Below are 14,787 nucleotides of genomic sequence, written 5' to 3'. Positions count from 1 at the left end.
TGAAGTCTGACCACCTGAAATTTCTGTAAAATATCACATTGAGTATTTGAATACATGACTTTGCTGAGCAGCAGTAGCAATAGAAAGTCTATAGTCTGTAGCACTGGAAATGCTGTCATGGTACCTTTTTTTAGAGATCAGTTAAAGCAATAACTGATTTGCATCAAACCTAGTAGGGGTTTGTAGTTGCTTGAAGAGGAAACTAGGTGATAAGATGGGGTCTTAATTGTTCTTTAATTGACCATTTTAACTTGCCCCACTGATTCTGCTCTAGTGTCCAAAATAGAGCTTTGTATAACAAATTGTACCATGTTCTATCTTGTTACTGCTGTATCTTCCAGAATCAAACAGTATCTCATTAGGTGGCTTGGAGTTGGGGATGGGAAGGCTGAGAGGGAGAAGAAAATGGTTAAAGCAAGTAAGTGGTCTTGGAGAATGCAGTTCTTTAACCTTGTACATACAAAAATAAGAGAACCCCATTGAACTTAACTGCTTGTGGATCAAGGTTGTAGTAAGATTTTTATGCCTAGCAGTCAATTGTAGAAGGCAGATCCTGTAGATAAAACATCTGATTATACTAGTTCTTCATGATTTGTGAATAGTAATGCCATGGATTTCAATTGATCTGGAAGGCTTATTGGTGGGAGAAAATCAGAAAAGCATTTTGCATCGAGAACCAGGCTTACTGGAAAGGTGTTCTTGACACTTCTAGGAAACTTCAGTAAAACAGCATCCTGTTTGTGTTCACAGAGTTGTGTTATTAGTGCTTCAGGAAAAAAATTTTTTTTTTCTTTTTCTTGAAAGGAGTATCTTAGGGTTCTCAGTTCCTTGGAAATATAAGACTTAAACACCCCCCCCCCCCACACACAAAAAAAAATCCCAAACCACAACAAAACTAAACCAACAAACAAACCAAAAAAAACCAAACCAACAAAATGATGCCCCAACACACAAACAAAACTCCTGTCACAGGTTGTCTGACTCTTGCAGAGCTTACCTTCAGTGTCTGGGGGAAGACACCTGAACTACAGCTGCAAGTGCTCGGTCATTAAAACTCCAACTTGGGCTGATGCGTGGTAGTTAACAGTGGGGGAAGATGCTGTGCTAATTCAATGGGGGAAAGTAAAGCAGAGTTGCTCTTTCTGCTCTAAAAATATTTTTTCCTCATCTAATGGAACACTACATGTTACCGGATAGACTCAGTCACTGGTACAGCTCAGAAGTTCTGCAGCACGATGAGTTTCCTTGCACTGTCTCAAGAAGACATGTAGGTGACTGAGTTGTACCTAATGTGTTCAGAGAGTGAGGACTTTGCAAGATCAAGGGTCTTAATCTCTTTTATGTTGGTTTTGGTAACTTGATAGCATGGAGGTGGCTTATTCAGCTCATTTAGAAATTGAATGGTTAAATCACCTTGTGATCTCGGACACTTTTTTCCTGAAGTTGTATTCATGCCCATCATGGGTTTGATGTGAGGAAGACAAGAAATTACATAGATTATTGAGACTAGTTAGTGCAGTTTACTTTTGTTTTAAGATGGAAGAAATAGTAATGTAATTACTCAGGAAAAATAGCCAGAAAGATGCATCTGAAAAAGTGTGTCTTGTTCTAGAGGATTATTCATAACTGAGTGTAGAGTGGTTCTGAACTGGGAAATGAGGCATTTTAAAAATGGCGCTGCAGAATTTCTAATTTCTCCCATATTCAACTCTGCTTCCCTTAACATTTAAATTCCTTGTTTTGATGAGGGCTAAGGACTTGATCAAGTGCTTGGAACTGAGGTGAGAGATTGCATGTTCATGGTGCTGAAGTTTGGATGGATAGTAAACTATCTGATAGTTCATCCAATAATAAAGGCACCAGTGATTAAAGTGGGACTGTGAGACTTCTGGGTCTGTGTGATACCTCTTTTGTTCAGTACAGCTCTTCCTCATAACACAGATAACTTCTTCCATATTCTATATGTCTTCACTGTGTGATCTTTGAACCACTTTCTAACACTGGCTTTTAGAAGCCTACTTGAAACTTTTTGGTCATAATCCCTGCGTGATATTCCGATCAAGTACTAAAATAAAAATCTTCTAATCTGCAGCACAGCCAAGTACAGTGTGGTGACATTTCTACCTCGATTCCTGTATGAGCAGATAAGAAAAGCTGCAAATGCATTCTTCCTCTTCATTGCCTTACTGCAGGTATTGTTTTATTGGTTTGCCTTGATTATAAAATGAAATTGTAACACAGCAAAAGTTGTTTCAGTTGTTATGCTTAACTGCAAAGAAATCCTTAGACATTTTAATAGTAATACTTCTATACTTCTGTGGAAGTATAGTACTTCTGTACTTCTTTGTATATACTTTACAATTGAAATTAGAAGGCAACTTAGAGACTTCTCAGTGTGGTTTGTAAAATCAAGCTACCTTTATTCTTAGTAAGACCAAGAAGTAGTATTGTAAAATATGGAGCTATTGACCATACTGAGAAAAGCACGTGTGGATTCTTGTGAAACTGCTGACTGTTTAGATAGTCCAGATTATCACTGCTTCCAGGTAAATTACATCATTTGAATGCTTTTCTTGTGAAGAGAGGAGAAATGGAAGATAAAATTGTCGTACACGTCTTGTTCTAACTTTATGGTAGTAGTTTCTTCAAACCTACTGAGAGCTTAGGCTACTTTGCCTACAGAAATTGCATGTCAGGCAGGCACAAATTAGAAAACTCTGCGTTCTCTTTTCTGAGAGCTTTGCTTAAAGTTCGAAATCTGCTAGAAACTAATTTTAAGTACCAATATAAAATGGGTATCTCTTCTTCCTCTGTTCACAGCAAATTCCAGATGTCTCTCCAACAGGAAGATATACCACCTTGGTGCCATTGCTATTTATTTTAACAGTTGCTGGCATCAAAGAAATCATAGAAGACTATGTGAGTATGATTATGGGGAAGGCTGTGCTAAAGACAAAGTGTTTCAAAAAAAGCTGCAAAATGCCACAAAGCTATGCATCTATGAAGTCAATATTGAGTCATTGCTGAGCAGCAGCAAAATATCCTTTTGATTTTCAAAGCTCTGAACTTGACTAGAATTTCTGTAGCACATGGAGATAAATCAAGCATTTTCGTTATAGATGGTGAACAAGGAAGCAGTAGAAGTCAGGAAACTTGTTTCTACCTCTTCAAACTTGTTTATTTGTGCTTTTATTAGAAAGGCCTGGTTAAAAAGGCACTGTAGAGTTCTGACAGATACATGGCCTTTTAATTGGTCTTGAGAAAATTGGGGGGGATGGGGGGAGGCAAGCAACTTCAGCATAGAGCAAACTATTTGGGGGAAAATCTGCACTAACTTGCTTGGGTACTGTTTAAAATGAAGAGGTCTTTCTGCTTTGCAAAGTTCTGATGAATAAAATAATTTAGAAATCAGTCTAAACAAACAGCACATAGAATGTATAGTGCATCTGTCATCTAAATATACCGTTCCTCATTGGTCCTTTTGTTTTTCTTTCCAAAAACTAGTTTTGGAGACTTAAGTTTTTTTGCTGATAATCCAGGTTTGAGCCTGACTTTCAAGATGGGGACTCTCACTTTAAAGTTACATTATATTCTTTTACAAACCATTTGGATTTAGATGATCTGTATGGCTTTTTAAAAAAATGTAACATAAAGGCAAAAATGACTCAGTATATCATTTTGCAGTTTGTCATGTTTCTAGCTCTAATGGTTTTGGAATCTGTACTGAAGTGTAATGAGGTGTAATAAAATGTTTTGTTTCCTTGCAGAAAAGGCATAAGGCAGACAGTGCAGTGAATAAAAAGAAAACAATAGGTAAGACTAAACAGTCTTTAAGTTTAAATATTTAAAGTGCAAATAGTGAATACCAGAACACTTACTTTTGAATAATTCTGTTGCTTAAACAGTCATGATGGTGGGGAATGCATGTCTTTTTGGAATAGGTAGCTACTGATATGTTAGGATTTTACTTTACCAAATGTTTCAGACTGTGGATAGTGTGACACTTGAGGGTGAGGCATGGGGGGGATTATTAGAATTTATAAGTTCATGTAACTTCAAGGTTTTCTGAAGTTAAACAGTTCTGAGCTCTTCCAAGGAAACCAAGCAGTCTTCTCCCCTGCCAAACTCTGTCCTGATTATTCTAAAAAAACCCCAAAAAACCAATAAAACAAAACAAAAAACCCACCCAGGACAAAAACCCCACAAAACAAACGTGTGCCCCCCCCCCAAAAGCCCAACCAACAAAAAAAGCCCAACAAACTCTTGAAACACTAAAAGTTGGTGTCAAAGGAATTTTAAGTCATTTTTGTAACGGCTTCTGCCCTTGAAGTATAGGAAGAACTCTGGGGATTTTGTGCATTTGCTTTCCTGAAGTGTCAGTAAAAGCGAATTTAACAATGGTATTCTCTAAATGCCTACATAGATCCCTAATGTATTGACACTACTTGGTACTGAATACCTGAAGATATCATACTCATTTTCTTCATCTCCCTTAAGTGAAAACCTGTGCAGAAAATTGGAATTGTTTATTGAAGGCTACCCTATCATCAGTCTGTGCTGCAGTCATGGGATCTCTGTATTCCTGTGTTGGATAGCTCCCCTCCTGCTCTATGGAGATCTGCAGGTGAAATGGAAAACACAGGGACTTGATGTCTGAAAAGAGCACCTTCCTCCCAGACACATTTAAACTAAATGTCAAAAAGCTAGAGAAACCCTTAAAGGACAAGGGGAACCGAACAACCTGCTAGCTCCATCCTTCAGTTAATAGGCATAATGTTTGCAGGACTATTTTCAATGAGTTGTTTTTCCTTTGTCCTTGAGAAGTTAAGTTGATCATTGAGATTGTGTATTAATGAACATCAAAAAGCATTGCTTTGCCAGTTCAAGGTAATTTCGCTACAAGAGTCTGGGAAGATGTTTCAAGTGCAAGAATACTGTATTTATTAGTCATGAGAAATCAGCAATTAACTGGCTGTAGCACAGCAGGCCTTGTTATAGGTAATGTGAAAGACTGTTCTTTCAAAGGTCATATAGGTGCTTCTAATTCACTTGTAGTTAGAGAACATGTGCTAACAAACGCTTCAAGGGAAGTTTATCACAGTAATTGTGGAGAGACTACCTTAAACACCATAAGGTATTCTTATGGAGCTAAGTAGCACTTAAAATTATTTTAGTTCAGGTTTTGGTTTTTAGTTTGAATACTCTAAAATAGTTTTCAAAATGACATTTAAAACTGTATCTTCATATTTCTTAAGAGGAAGGCTAAAGAGGCTCATTCTTGAGATTTGCATTATGAGAATGAAAAGCTAATTTATGTTCAAGGTGGGATTAAGATGAAATAAATTTAGGTTCTGTTTGTGTCTTTAGGTTCCTCATATAGTCAAGTGAGGTCTAGTCAAAGCAGTCAGTACAGAGAGCAGTTCAACTCACTCAAAAATAGACATCTACTGGCTGCTTGGCTATGTTCTGAACTCCAGTGCCTGCAATGACCAGATGCTTGCTTCAGTAGCATGCATGTAGGCTTTGCTTTTATCTTCATGCTTAGTTTTTTGGAGCAGTAGTGTATCTTCAAAGCACATTTCTTAAATTAAATTTACCATTGAAAACACTGGTTTGCTTTGCAGAGTGGCTTTGGTATGTAGGAATTAAAATCCCTTTGGAGGAAAGTAAATTGAAAGTTCTGCTCCAGGTGAGCAGTGTACGTCTCTGTTAGGAACTGGAGCGTGTTAGGCTCTGAGCCAGTGTTTCATGTCTTGGATGGCTTCACATGGTGTATATGGAGATGACATTGAATCTCCGGACCAGACTAAATGTAATCCCCAGAGAAGCCCCTGAGCAGCATATTGCATGGATGTAGAGAGCTCAGTAATAACTGTTCTGATGTATTGATCCTCTTGTTGTCAAATGATAGAATAAGCTGCGAGCATTTAATACTGTATGGGATGCGCTCGAATAGTTTGCTAGCCCTGTGCTTGTCTGCTGTTGCACAAGACTGATGGGAAACGCTTGTCTTTCAGGACCAGCACTTCAAATGGCCCTACACACTGAGGTGTGAGTGACAGCATTGAGTCTTAGATCCAGAACATCAATACACTGGTTTTTAGTCTTAGAAAGTCTTAGGTAGAAGGTTTATATTGAAACTCTGTTTTTGAGTAGGAGCAGTCTTTTTAGGTACTTGTTCTTTGTTACTTTAACCAAATACCTTTTGTCAATGAATAATTCATCAGTTTTACCCTCCTATAAAAGTTCTAGAGAAGACAGTCATTTCTGTCCTTTGGAGTACTCCTATAAAACTTGGTTAAGCATAGTAGAAGGTGCAAAATTGTAGCCCCAAAATTTCTGAACTGTTTTATGTCTAATGGAAGCTTTGTCTTTTGACTGTGGGGTTATGAGTTTAAAAAAAAAAAGTAGCTTCAGTAATTTGCTTGACTAATTAATTTCAATAGTTAAATTGATTTCAGTAAGCATGAAAGTTAAATTGCTTTCTTAAGTAAATTGTCTACAAGACCAAGTTCATGGCACTTGAAGCTACAAAATACCTTCATTGCATGTGAACATGTGACAATGAACTGTGTGCTGAACCATCTCCAAAATTTTCTGTTGCAACAGGGAGCTGTTTAAAGCAAGGCACAGGAGATGCTAAGTGTTGCAATTCCTCTGAGGGTTTAGGTTTTTAGTTAAGGCTGCAGGTATGTGGCTTTTTCACTTCAGATTCTGGGCTCAGGCTTTCTTCTGAGTTCTGAACTAAGCAGAGCTCAGTTCAAGCACAGCTTAGAAGAGGGAAGGAAAGGCCACAACAAAACTGTTCTTCCCCTAAACTGCATAAACTTGTTTGGGTGGAAGCTCAGCAGTTTAGATGCATCACTAGCAGTGCCTCTGTTGCTGCCCACGCGTTTTTTGTGCACTTCACAGTGATCCATCCACTGTATTATTAAATCTCAGGATTCAGTGCTCCAAAGTGTGTGGCCTGAGGACAGGAATCAAGAAATAGCTTTCTTGTGCTTGATTTGGTCTGAAGAATGTTGCATTCCTGTTTGTAGAGTGGCCTAACCTGATTAGGGGGGCTGAGGCTGTATTCAGCAGAATTGTATCTTTTGGGAACTTGATATGGTTTTCAAATGAGCTACGTATGTGAATTGCATAGAACTGAGGAGAAAATTGTTTGTATTAAAAGTAGGGGGCTGGTCTCTTCAATTTTCATCTGTTGTATGCTATGCTTCTAACATCTTTGAAAACTGGCTGCAGCTGCTTTCACTGAAGTGTTTGTTTAGGTATACTTGGTGTGCTCACACCTGGACTGGATTTGGTTACCCAGCAATGATTGGGCATAAATTTTTGACCTTACTGTTTAGGCTGGGGTAGTATTAAGTATGTATAGAAGCACCTATAAGAACTACCTGGGTGGCAAAGCATGTTCCAGAGTAGATGACCAGTGAGTGTGTTAAGACAGCAGTATAGGACTTAGGTGCTACAGAAGCCAAGGCCTGTTTCAGTACCTTGTTTTCAAACTCTTTTGTTTTAATGTGAACTTCAGCATTTAGGATTCATTCTCCTTCTGCCAAAGCTGATGTTTGCTTTTCAGTAGGAGTTTGAGGCTGACGACTAAGCCTCAGCCTTTGTTAAAGAATTTTCAAACGTGGGTTTCTCTAGGTTTGCTTTATTAACAACTCAGAGTTGGGCCACCACCGCAGTTAATGACGAAGGACAACTCAAATGCCTTCTATATATACGATTTTACAAAACTGTATGCAATTGATGATTTGTCAAGAGAAGTTCTTGGTGTTCGTCCACGACCTCTCAGTTCTCTATTCTCCACTGCTTTCAAAAGTCCAATACATTTTCCTGTCTCAACTGATTCTTATTGTCTCGTCTCAGTTCTTCTGAAGTTAGTGGTCGTAGGCAGAAGGTCTCCAGTCACCACAGTCACTTGCCTTCTTACACATCAAAGATCACCTTTGAATTTCTGAGAATCACTCAGGCTGTTTTATTAATTCATCTTACTCTAAAGTTAATCACTTACTCTTATCTGTTCTTATGTCTTAGGTCTAAGATGTATGATCCTTTTTTTGTTGATTCAGCTTGACTGGGTTCTAAGCCAGCCATGATGAGGGCTATACAAGGGACAAATAAGCAGTTTATGTGTATTGTTTTATAAGCACCTGCATTCTATTAATCACATCTAAAACAATCTCTAATAGTTATATGCCTCTTATGAATAGTCTTAGAAACAATGAGGCTTAAGGCCTAGTTCTCTTTACAGGCCCTTATAAGGGCAATTGATGTGGTAGTAAAGTTGGATGTGTCAAAACGTAATGAACAAAATGCAAGGAAAAAGGTGAGAAGTGAAAATTCTGTGGTTAAATCATATATAAAGATGCTTCCTGATAGTGATTGACAGTGGGCAATAATGCCCTTTGTTTTAAGGAAGGTCACTTCCCAAACAAACACCACCACTGCCCATCTGTGGCTTAGTATGAAATGATACCAAGAAGAAATCAGGGCACCAACTGTTGTCTAGCAGGTGATAAAAATGATACAAATATTAAGGGCAGATTCTTCCTCTTTCTTGGATGCACATGCCTACAGCTGTGGACAAAAGTGTGATCCCAGCTTCTGAAAAGTACTTTTCTGATCTGCGTGTGAGTTCCTGTTCTGGTCAATGTTTGCTGCTGCTGATACAGTTGTTTTGAAATCTGTCTGAATCTTGGCTATTTATTCTAATCTAACTTTAAACTTTCTTTCCAGTTCTAAGAAATGGGATGTGGCAGAACATTATGTGGAAAGAGGTAAATAAAATTGGGGTGGGAGGGAGTGGAAGAGGGTGTTCAAGAATTACTCTTGCCAAAATAAATTCGGAGGCCTAGAATTAATGTATGCTGTGTGAGAATTCCCTCTTACTTGGGGTGGGAGGGATCCTTTCTGTTGCAATAGTGAAAATTGCCCTGAGCAAGGCACCTGAGTACCCATCTTTAAATCCTAGTACTATGCTTCAGTCAAATGCTAATGAACTGTTCTAAGTGTTTTTGCTTGGACAGTTAATATGCTCCAGGGTATAAAGGGTATTTTTAGTCCACATCTAGAAGAGTAACTTTCACTGCAATGCTGTACCTCACCTGAAAGTCTAACAGAGACTTATTTTGCTTCCTGTGCTAAAAAGTTCTTGGGTTTTGAGGCTAATTAGTAAGCTGTTTTCTCAAGTAAGGAACACAAGCCCTGCTGCTTCCTCAGGCACTCGGGACCCATGTTCTGTGAAGCCCTGGGCCAGGATGTGGTGAGCTTTATTTCTAGAACTTGCTGAAATCCCTCAGGATGTATTGATCTAATCATGGCTCTTAATACCTTTTTAATGACAAAATTAGCCCTGTTACCTAATAAATGAGGGAAAAAGTACACCCTTTTAAAACCTCTGGGAAATGAGACCTGCCTCAAGAGACCTAAAAGCAATCCTACTGAAGTGTTAGGGTACAGTAGAAACTACAGATTGCCAGGGATTCTGATGGTTAATGCTGATGCCTGTTCATGCTGTTCCATGTCCTGTTTGTAGTAAGGACAGTGAATTGAAAGATATTTAAAGCTGAGCCTGGTATCTGGTTTCCTTATACCCTTAAGCAGTTCTTGAATTGGCCTGTGTCTGCATCTGCATATTGTCCAGGCTTGCATTTATTGTTAGGGAATAACAGTTCTGTATTATCTACCTTGTTTACTTTAAGACAGACTTCTGATCTTCTTTGTGTTGAAATTGGTAGGGAATTTGTTTTCAGTGGGATCAGAGTAAGACTAATGAATCTGCCTGTTCAAACATGCCATCTGTTTCAATTTTTATAAATTAATGTGTTAAAAATATTTCAAGCCCATTTCAGACTCTTAAGCAGTGCACTGGCACTAAGCAGCCTGATAATCATCAGGCAAGCCTGGCTTACTGTGTTGAGAGTGCTACTTGGTCCATCTTAGAATGGAAAGTCCCATGCATGTGTGACTCCCATTAAATGTGCCAGAAGCTCTTAGGTCTCCTGTATTCCAGAAAACAGGACTTAGCACATCTCAAGTGACTATAGGTCAGGGAAGAACTGGTTGATACTATCTATCTGTAGAGACAATACTTCTTGCTAGTGACTACTACAAGCCGTGCATCTAAAGAGGGCTAAGAAAAAATGATAGTGCTGACTGGATAGGTAAGTAGTATGGAGAAGGAAAAGGAGAAACTCTTGATACTTGAGGAAGGTAAAGTTTAAGATGGCTTTTGCACTAGGAAAAAAAAAAAACTTTCTGTAGGTTTAATAAAAAAAAAAAAACCTCAAGTTTGGTTAGTGGCAGGATTATAGAAAACAAGTAATCTTTACTAAATATAAGCCACCGACTTTCACACTTTCCAACTGTGTGTATCTATTTTTTTCTATAGAGAACTGTTTACTTTGCGTTCAAAAAAGGAAATGCTTTGATACTTTCAAACTTGCAGTGAAAAGTACTCTGACTTTCAGAAGCACTGTCTCTAGCTGTTCTGTGCATGATGCTGTTCTTTTGACTGGGTGAAAGAAAATAACAAACTAACATTCCAGACAAGCGAACTGTTTGTTTTTCTTTTCCATGCTACTGTACTCCTGCCCCTGACTGAACAGGTAGCAGTAGGCGATATTGTGAAGGTCACCAATGGGCAACATCTTCCAGCAGACATGATCATTATATCTTCCAGGTATCCTGAATGGGTGTGGAAGTGATGTGTCTGATGAACTGAGGTGCAGAGGACTTGAAACTCTGTATTTGCTATTAATAGAAACAGACATCAGATGGCACTAATTCTTCTCCACATTTAAAATAAAATTTCAGCAATGTCAAAACAGTGCTTTAGTAGGCAATGATTCATATATCAATGTAGATAGGTTCTTAAGAAAGAAGGTTTCTTTAAAGACTTCATAGTATTATGTACTTGTAATTCACAAAGTGTATCACTGAGTTTGTTGGAAGACTGAAGGTCTGTTACACAAGTTTCATGCATTCAGTTGCTCTTGCTGCTTTTTGAGGATCCCTCCATTTAATTAAGGAAGCTTAAGTTTTGTTCCAATTAATTCCACTGAGTTTCCAGCATATTTTCCTGCCTCTCAGAAAAGATTTCTCTTTCAAACAGTAATTCTAAAAGGCTAGCCCAGCTGCCATCTAATAAGTAGCCTGCAAAATAGCTTTTGGGCTTAATTTGTTTACTTCTTGTCTTTGATACAGCGCACGTATAGCCCATCCCTAGCATTGTAGCAGCAGTGAACTGTTGAGCCCTCCTCATTTTAGTTTGTGAAATACAGGACAGCTTCTTTATACTGGCAAACAAAGCTTGGTGGTTAGTTCCTAGAAGCACTTGAGTGGTACTTGGCTGCTGATCTAGATTCTATATTGTGTTGAACAACTTCAGGCCAAATCAAGACCGCTGTCCACTTAGATGAGATTTAAACAAGAGACAATAGCACAGTTCCTGTTGTTGAACATGCTTTTTTCTAATAGCCAAACCTTATGACATCTTGCTCTTCTCCATAATTTCCTTCTGTCCACATGCTCTTCAACAGTGACTGCAGGTTGCTCTTGTCTCCAGGTTACAGTTCTCTTAGATGACCCAGCTTCTAAGGGAACTTGTTTTCTAAGCTGCTGCATTATATGCTCCATCATCCTTGTCTGTGCCATTCCTGGGAGGTTTCATTTTTTTTTTTTGAAAGCTGTATGGGGAAGCTCAGTCTTTTTGAACTGTCACGTGATTAAGGATAGAGGTATCTTCATTCCATGGTATACAATATTGTATTTTTTTTTTTTTAAAAAATGAACCCCAAATTTTAAATAAGCCATTCTCAACCTTAATATGCAGTTAGCTAGGCTACACTTGAACATCAATAACTTGCTGTTTCAGCATTGAGAAATATTTGTTCTACTTGAGAACTTCTCTAATGTATTATACTAAATACCTTCTAATTTATTTCTTAACTTTCTTTATTTCTGCATGGGTCAGCTTTTTGTTCTGCATTATTCTACTAACCTTCTGTCATTGATAATCACATAACCAGAGAATTTAACCCCAAGTATGTTGATTTTGGAGAAGCTTTGCTTGAAGTAAATAGCAATTTCTATGGCAGTTCTGCTTTACAATTGGTATTATTCCCATGATTCTTTTAAATTACAATACTAAGTGTCCTCAGTTCACCAGAAGGCTTTGCATGCTCTGAAGGGGTGGGGTCTTTTGCTTGTATGTGTTAATTTTCTGTGTCTGAGCTGACTGTCAGAGGTGAAACAGTTGTTTTTGAGTCTTTTTTTTCCCCCTATAGAAGAAAAGTGACATCAAATGAATTTTACAGAGAGAATAAATATACATGAAGGAAAAAATATTTGAATCAAAGTGCAACTTTGTATGGAAACACTTCCACGTTTCTGTGGAAATGAGAGGAATTGTATTGCAAGAGGTCTCCCTCCCAAGTTAACCACTTCAGTTGTAGTAGATGAAGTATTTGTGACAGAAGTAAAATAGGAATCAAGCTGGACTTAAGCTATGTCTGTCTTGGGTTCAGATTCAGATTGCCCATGTAGGAGATGACAAAGAGCAGACTCTGAACCTTCTTCTCTCTCTCTTTTTTTTTTTTTTTTAAGAAAAATTCTCTGGAGAGCGCAGTCTAGCTTCTTACTGTGTTACAAATGTACCTGTCTGTTTATTAACAATTTTTGTCCTAAGGAGTCTTTATTCCTGACTCTTCTGCTGGTTAAGTACATTTGCTGTTAAAGCAGTTGGTTATGTTGAAAAGAAGTAGCAACATCTCAAGAATACAAAAAGTGATATTCTGAAGAAGCACTTGTTTGAGTCCAGATGGGAAACTGCTACTCCGTAGCAGCCTGAGAAGACAGTCAGGAAAAAATAGTTTTGGTGGTGCCATACAGAGGTTTTAAATCTTAAGGGGCATGTCAGGAAAAGATCCATGATGAAGTACCCTTCCTTATCACAGGTGCTACCTATGCAGAGCTCCTCCATGTTAGATGTAGATAAGAGCTTGACTAAGGGAAAACTCAGTTCTGTGAGGAAGTTTGGGGGTTTTTTGTTTGGTTGGTTTTTTGCTCCTGTTGTCAGGGGCAGAAGCATCTCTGGAAGATGCAGATCACAGCCCTCAGTTTCAATCTTATTGTACTGTTTTCTGATTCTTAAAAACCCCAACTGAGTAGCAGTGACTTCAGATGTAACTCCCCAAGTCCCTCAACTTCAAGGTGATGTTGTGGCCATGACCCTTTGCGTGTGCAGTTTGCCAACAGAACTCAATAGCAGAGAACACTACCCTCTTCATCCAAGCACATCCCCTTTCTACACTGTTCAATATGTAGTATTTTATCTATAGCTCTTGAAATCTGAGGCAATTTTATGGATCACAACATAAAATAGTCCACTTCAGGCATTTAAGCTTATCACGACCTGTTAAATTCTTATTAACCTTCTGATTTAGGCTTGACTTTTTTCTCCAGTTTGTTGTATGAAAGTGTTCATATCCAAAGACATCTCTGGAAAATGTGTACTTTAAGCTGGCTCTTTCATGGTCATATACCACCAATATGGATTTTTGTGTTCTGCAGTGTATTGAAGAAGTGTATTGTGGACCATTGTACTGCAAAAGTAGTATACAAAAAGTACTGAGTTTTAATATTGAAAATCTTACGCTCCTTACAGTGAACCGCAAGCCATGTGCTATATTGAAACAGCTAATCTTGACGGGGAGACGAATCTTAAAATACGACAGGTAAAACAAACTGAATTTCACCTTCCCCCCCCCCCCCCCCCCCCCATTTAGGTGTCTAATATTAGCTACAAAGCAGAGTCTAGCTTGCATGACAACAACACAAGTACTGTTTTTTTAAAGAAAACAAAGCATATCTCTTTCCAGGTGACCGTAAGGTACCTTTTCAACAGATAAAAACCTAAGCAATAATGCTTCATGTGCAAGTGTAAGGAACTAATCTGGAGGAAGCCCACAAAGGCAAATCAAGCAGACCTTGGCTGTGTTTTGCTGAAAGTCCAGTAAGTGGAACTGGAAGTGCTATATTAAAAAAAAAAAAATTAAAAAATCAGCTGTGCTTGTGATGAGTTGCAGTTTTTGCTGTCACAAGTGCCAATCTGTCTGCTTCTGCCTCTCGAGTGCTGAAAAGGACCTTTTATATGTTTAAGTGAATTTGTTCTCTCTTTGTGGTTAGTAGAGTTTATTTGTATCTTTCCAGTTTTGTTGAAGAAATACTGTTAATTATGATGTTTAGAAATGGTTTAGAATATTTGCCTCCTTTCATTACAAAAAAATGAATTTGGATTAGGATTTTGACATGCAGATTATTTGTTTTTAAGAAGCTGTACATTAGCTGCTTGTTTACTACCATTGTAGAAATGTGATTTACTGTTGGATCAGCCCAATATATCAGATCTTGAGTTCCTGTCAGATTTTGCTTGCTTCAGAACACATGCTTAAAACACACAAATAAGGTTGTGGAGCCTTTTAAGGTCTTGTTCTGGCTTGCAGTGCTGCAGTCAAAATCTGGCAAAAGAAACACTAAATGGATCACTCTTAAAGTGGAGGTGTTCATAGGTGAAAAGCAATTTAGTGTTGCATGTGCACTGTGAGATGGAGTAACAATGCACTAGTTAGAGTTGCATGATGGGTTGATAATTAACCTTGAGTAGGATCAGAGCATAATGGCTGCAGTGACCCAAGAGAGATCACACTTAGGAGTGACTATATTTAGCAGCAGTAACACATCAGCGGAGATGTACTTTGAGAGAGAAGCCAGGCCTGT

At 38.3% G+C, this 14,787-nt stretch overlaps 1 protein-coding gene across 1 annotated transcript in view; it reads left to right on the top strand.

Moving 5' to 3' along the window:
- The window catches only part of ATP8A2 (ATPase phospholipid transporting 8A2), a 356,262-nt gene that overhangs the window by 53,907 nt on the left and 287,568 nt on the right, over positions 1 to 14,787 (top strand). Inside the window, 6 exon segments of the mRNA XM_052812677.1 lie at positions 2,093 to 2,192; positions 2,821 to 2,919; positions 3,768 to 3,813; positions 8,746 to 8,786; positions 10,617 to 10,690; positions 13,676 to 13,745. Coding sequence (XP_052668637.1) covers positions 2,093 to 2,192; positions 2,821 to 2,919; positions 3,768 to 3,813; positions 8,746 to 8,786; positions 10,617 to 10,690; positions 13,676 to 13,745 — 430 coding nt within the window.

This window comes from Harpia harpyja, chromosome 17 (genome assembly GCF_026419915.1).
Source record: "Harpia harpyja isolate bHarHar1 chromosome 17, bHarHar1 primary haplotype, whole genome shotgun sequence".
Taxonomy (NCBI): Eukaryota; Metazoa; Chordata; class Aves; order Accipitriformes; family Accipitridae; genus Harpia; species Harpia harpyja.
The sequence above is the reverse complement of the archived record's forward strand: the minus strand, read 5'-3'. Positions and strand labels throughout refer to the sequence as shown.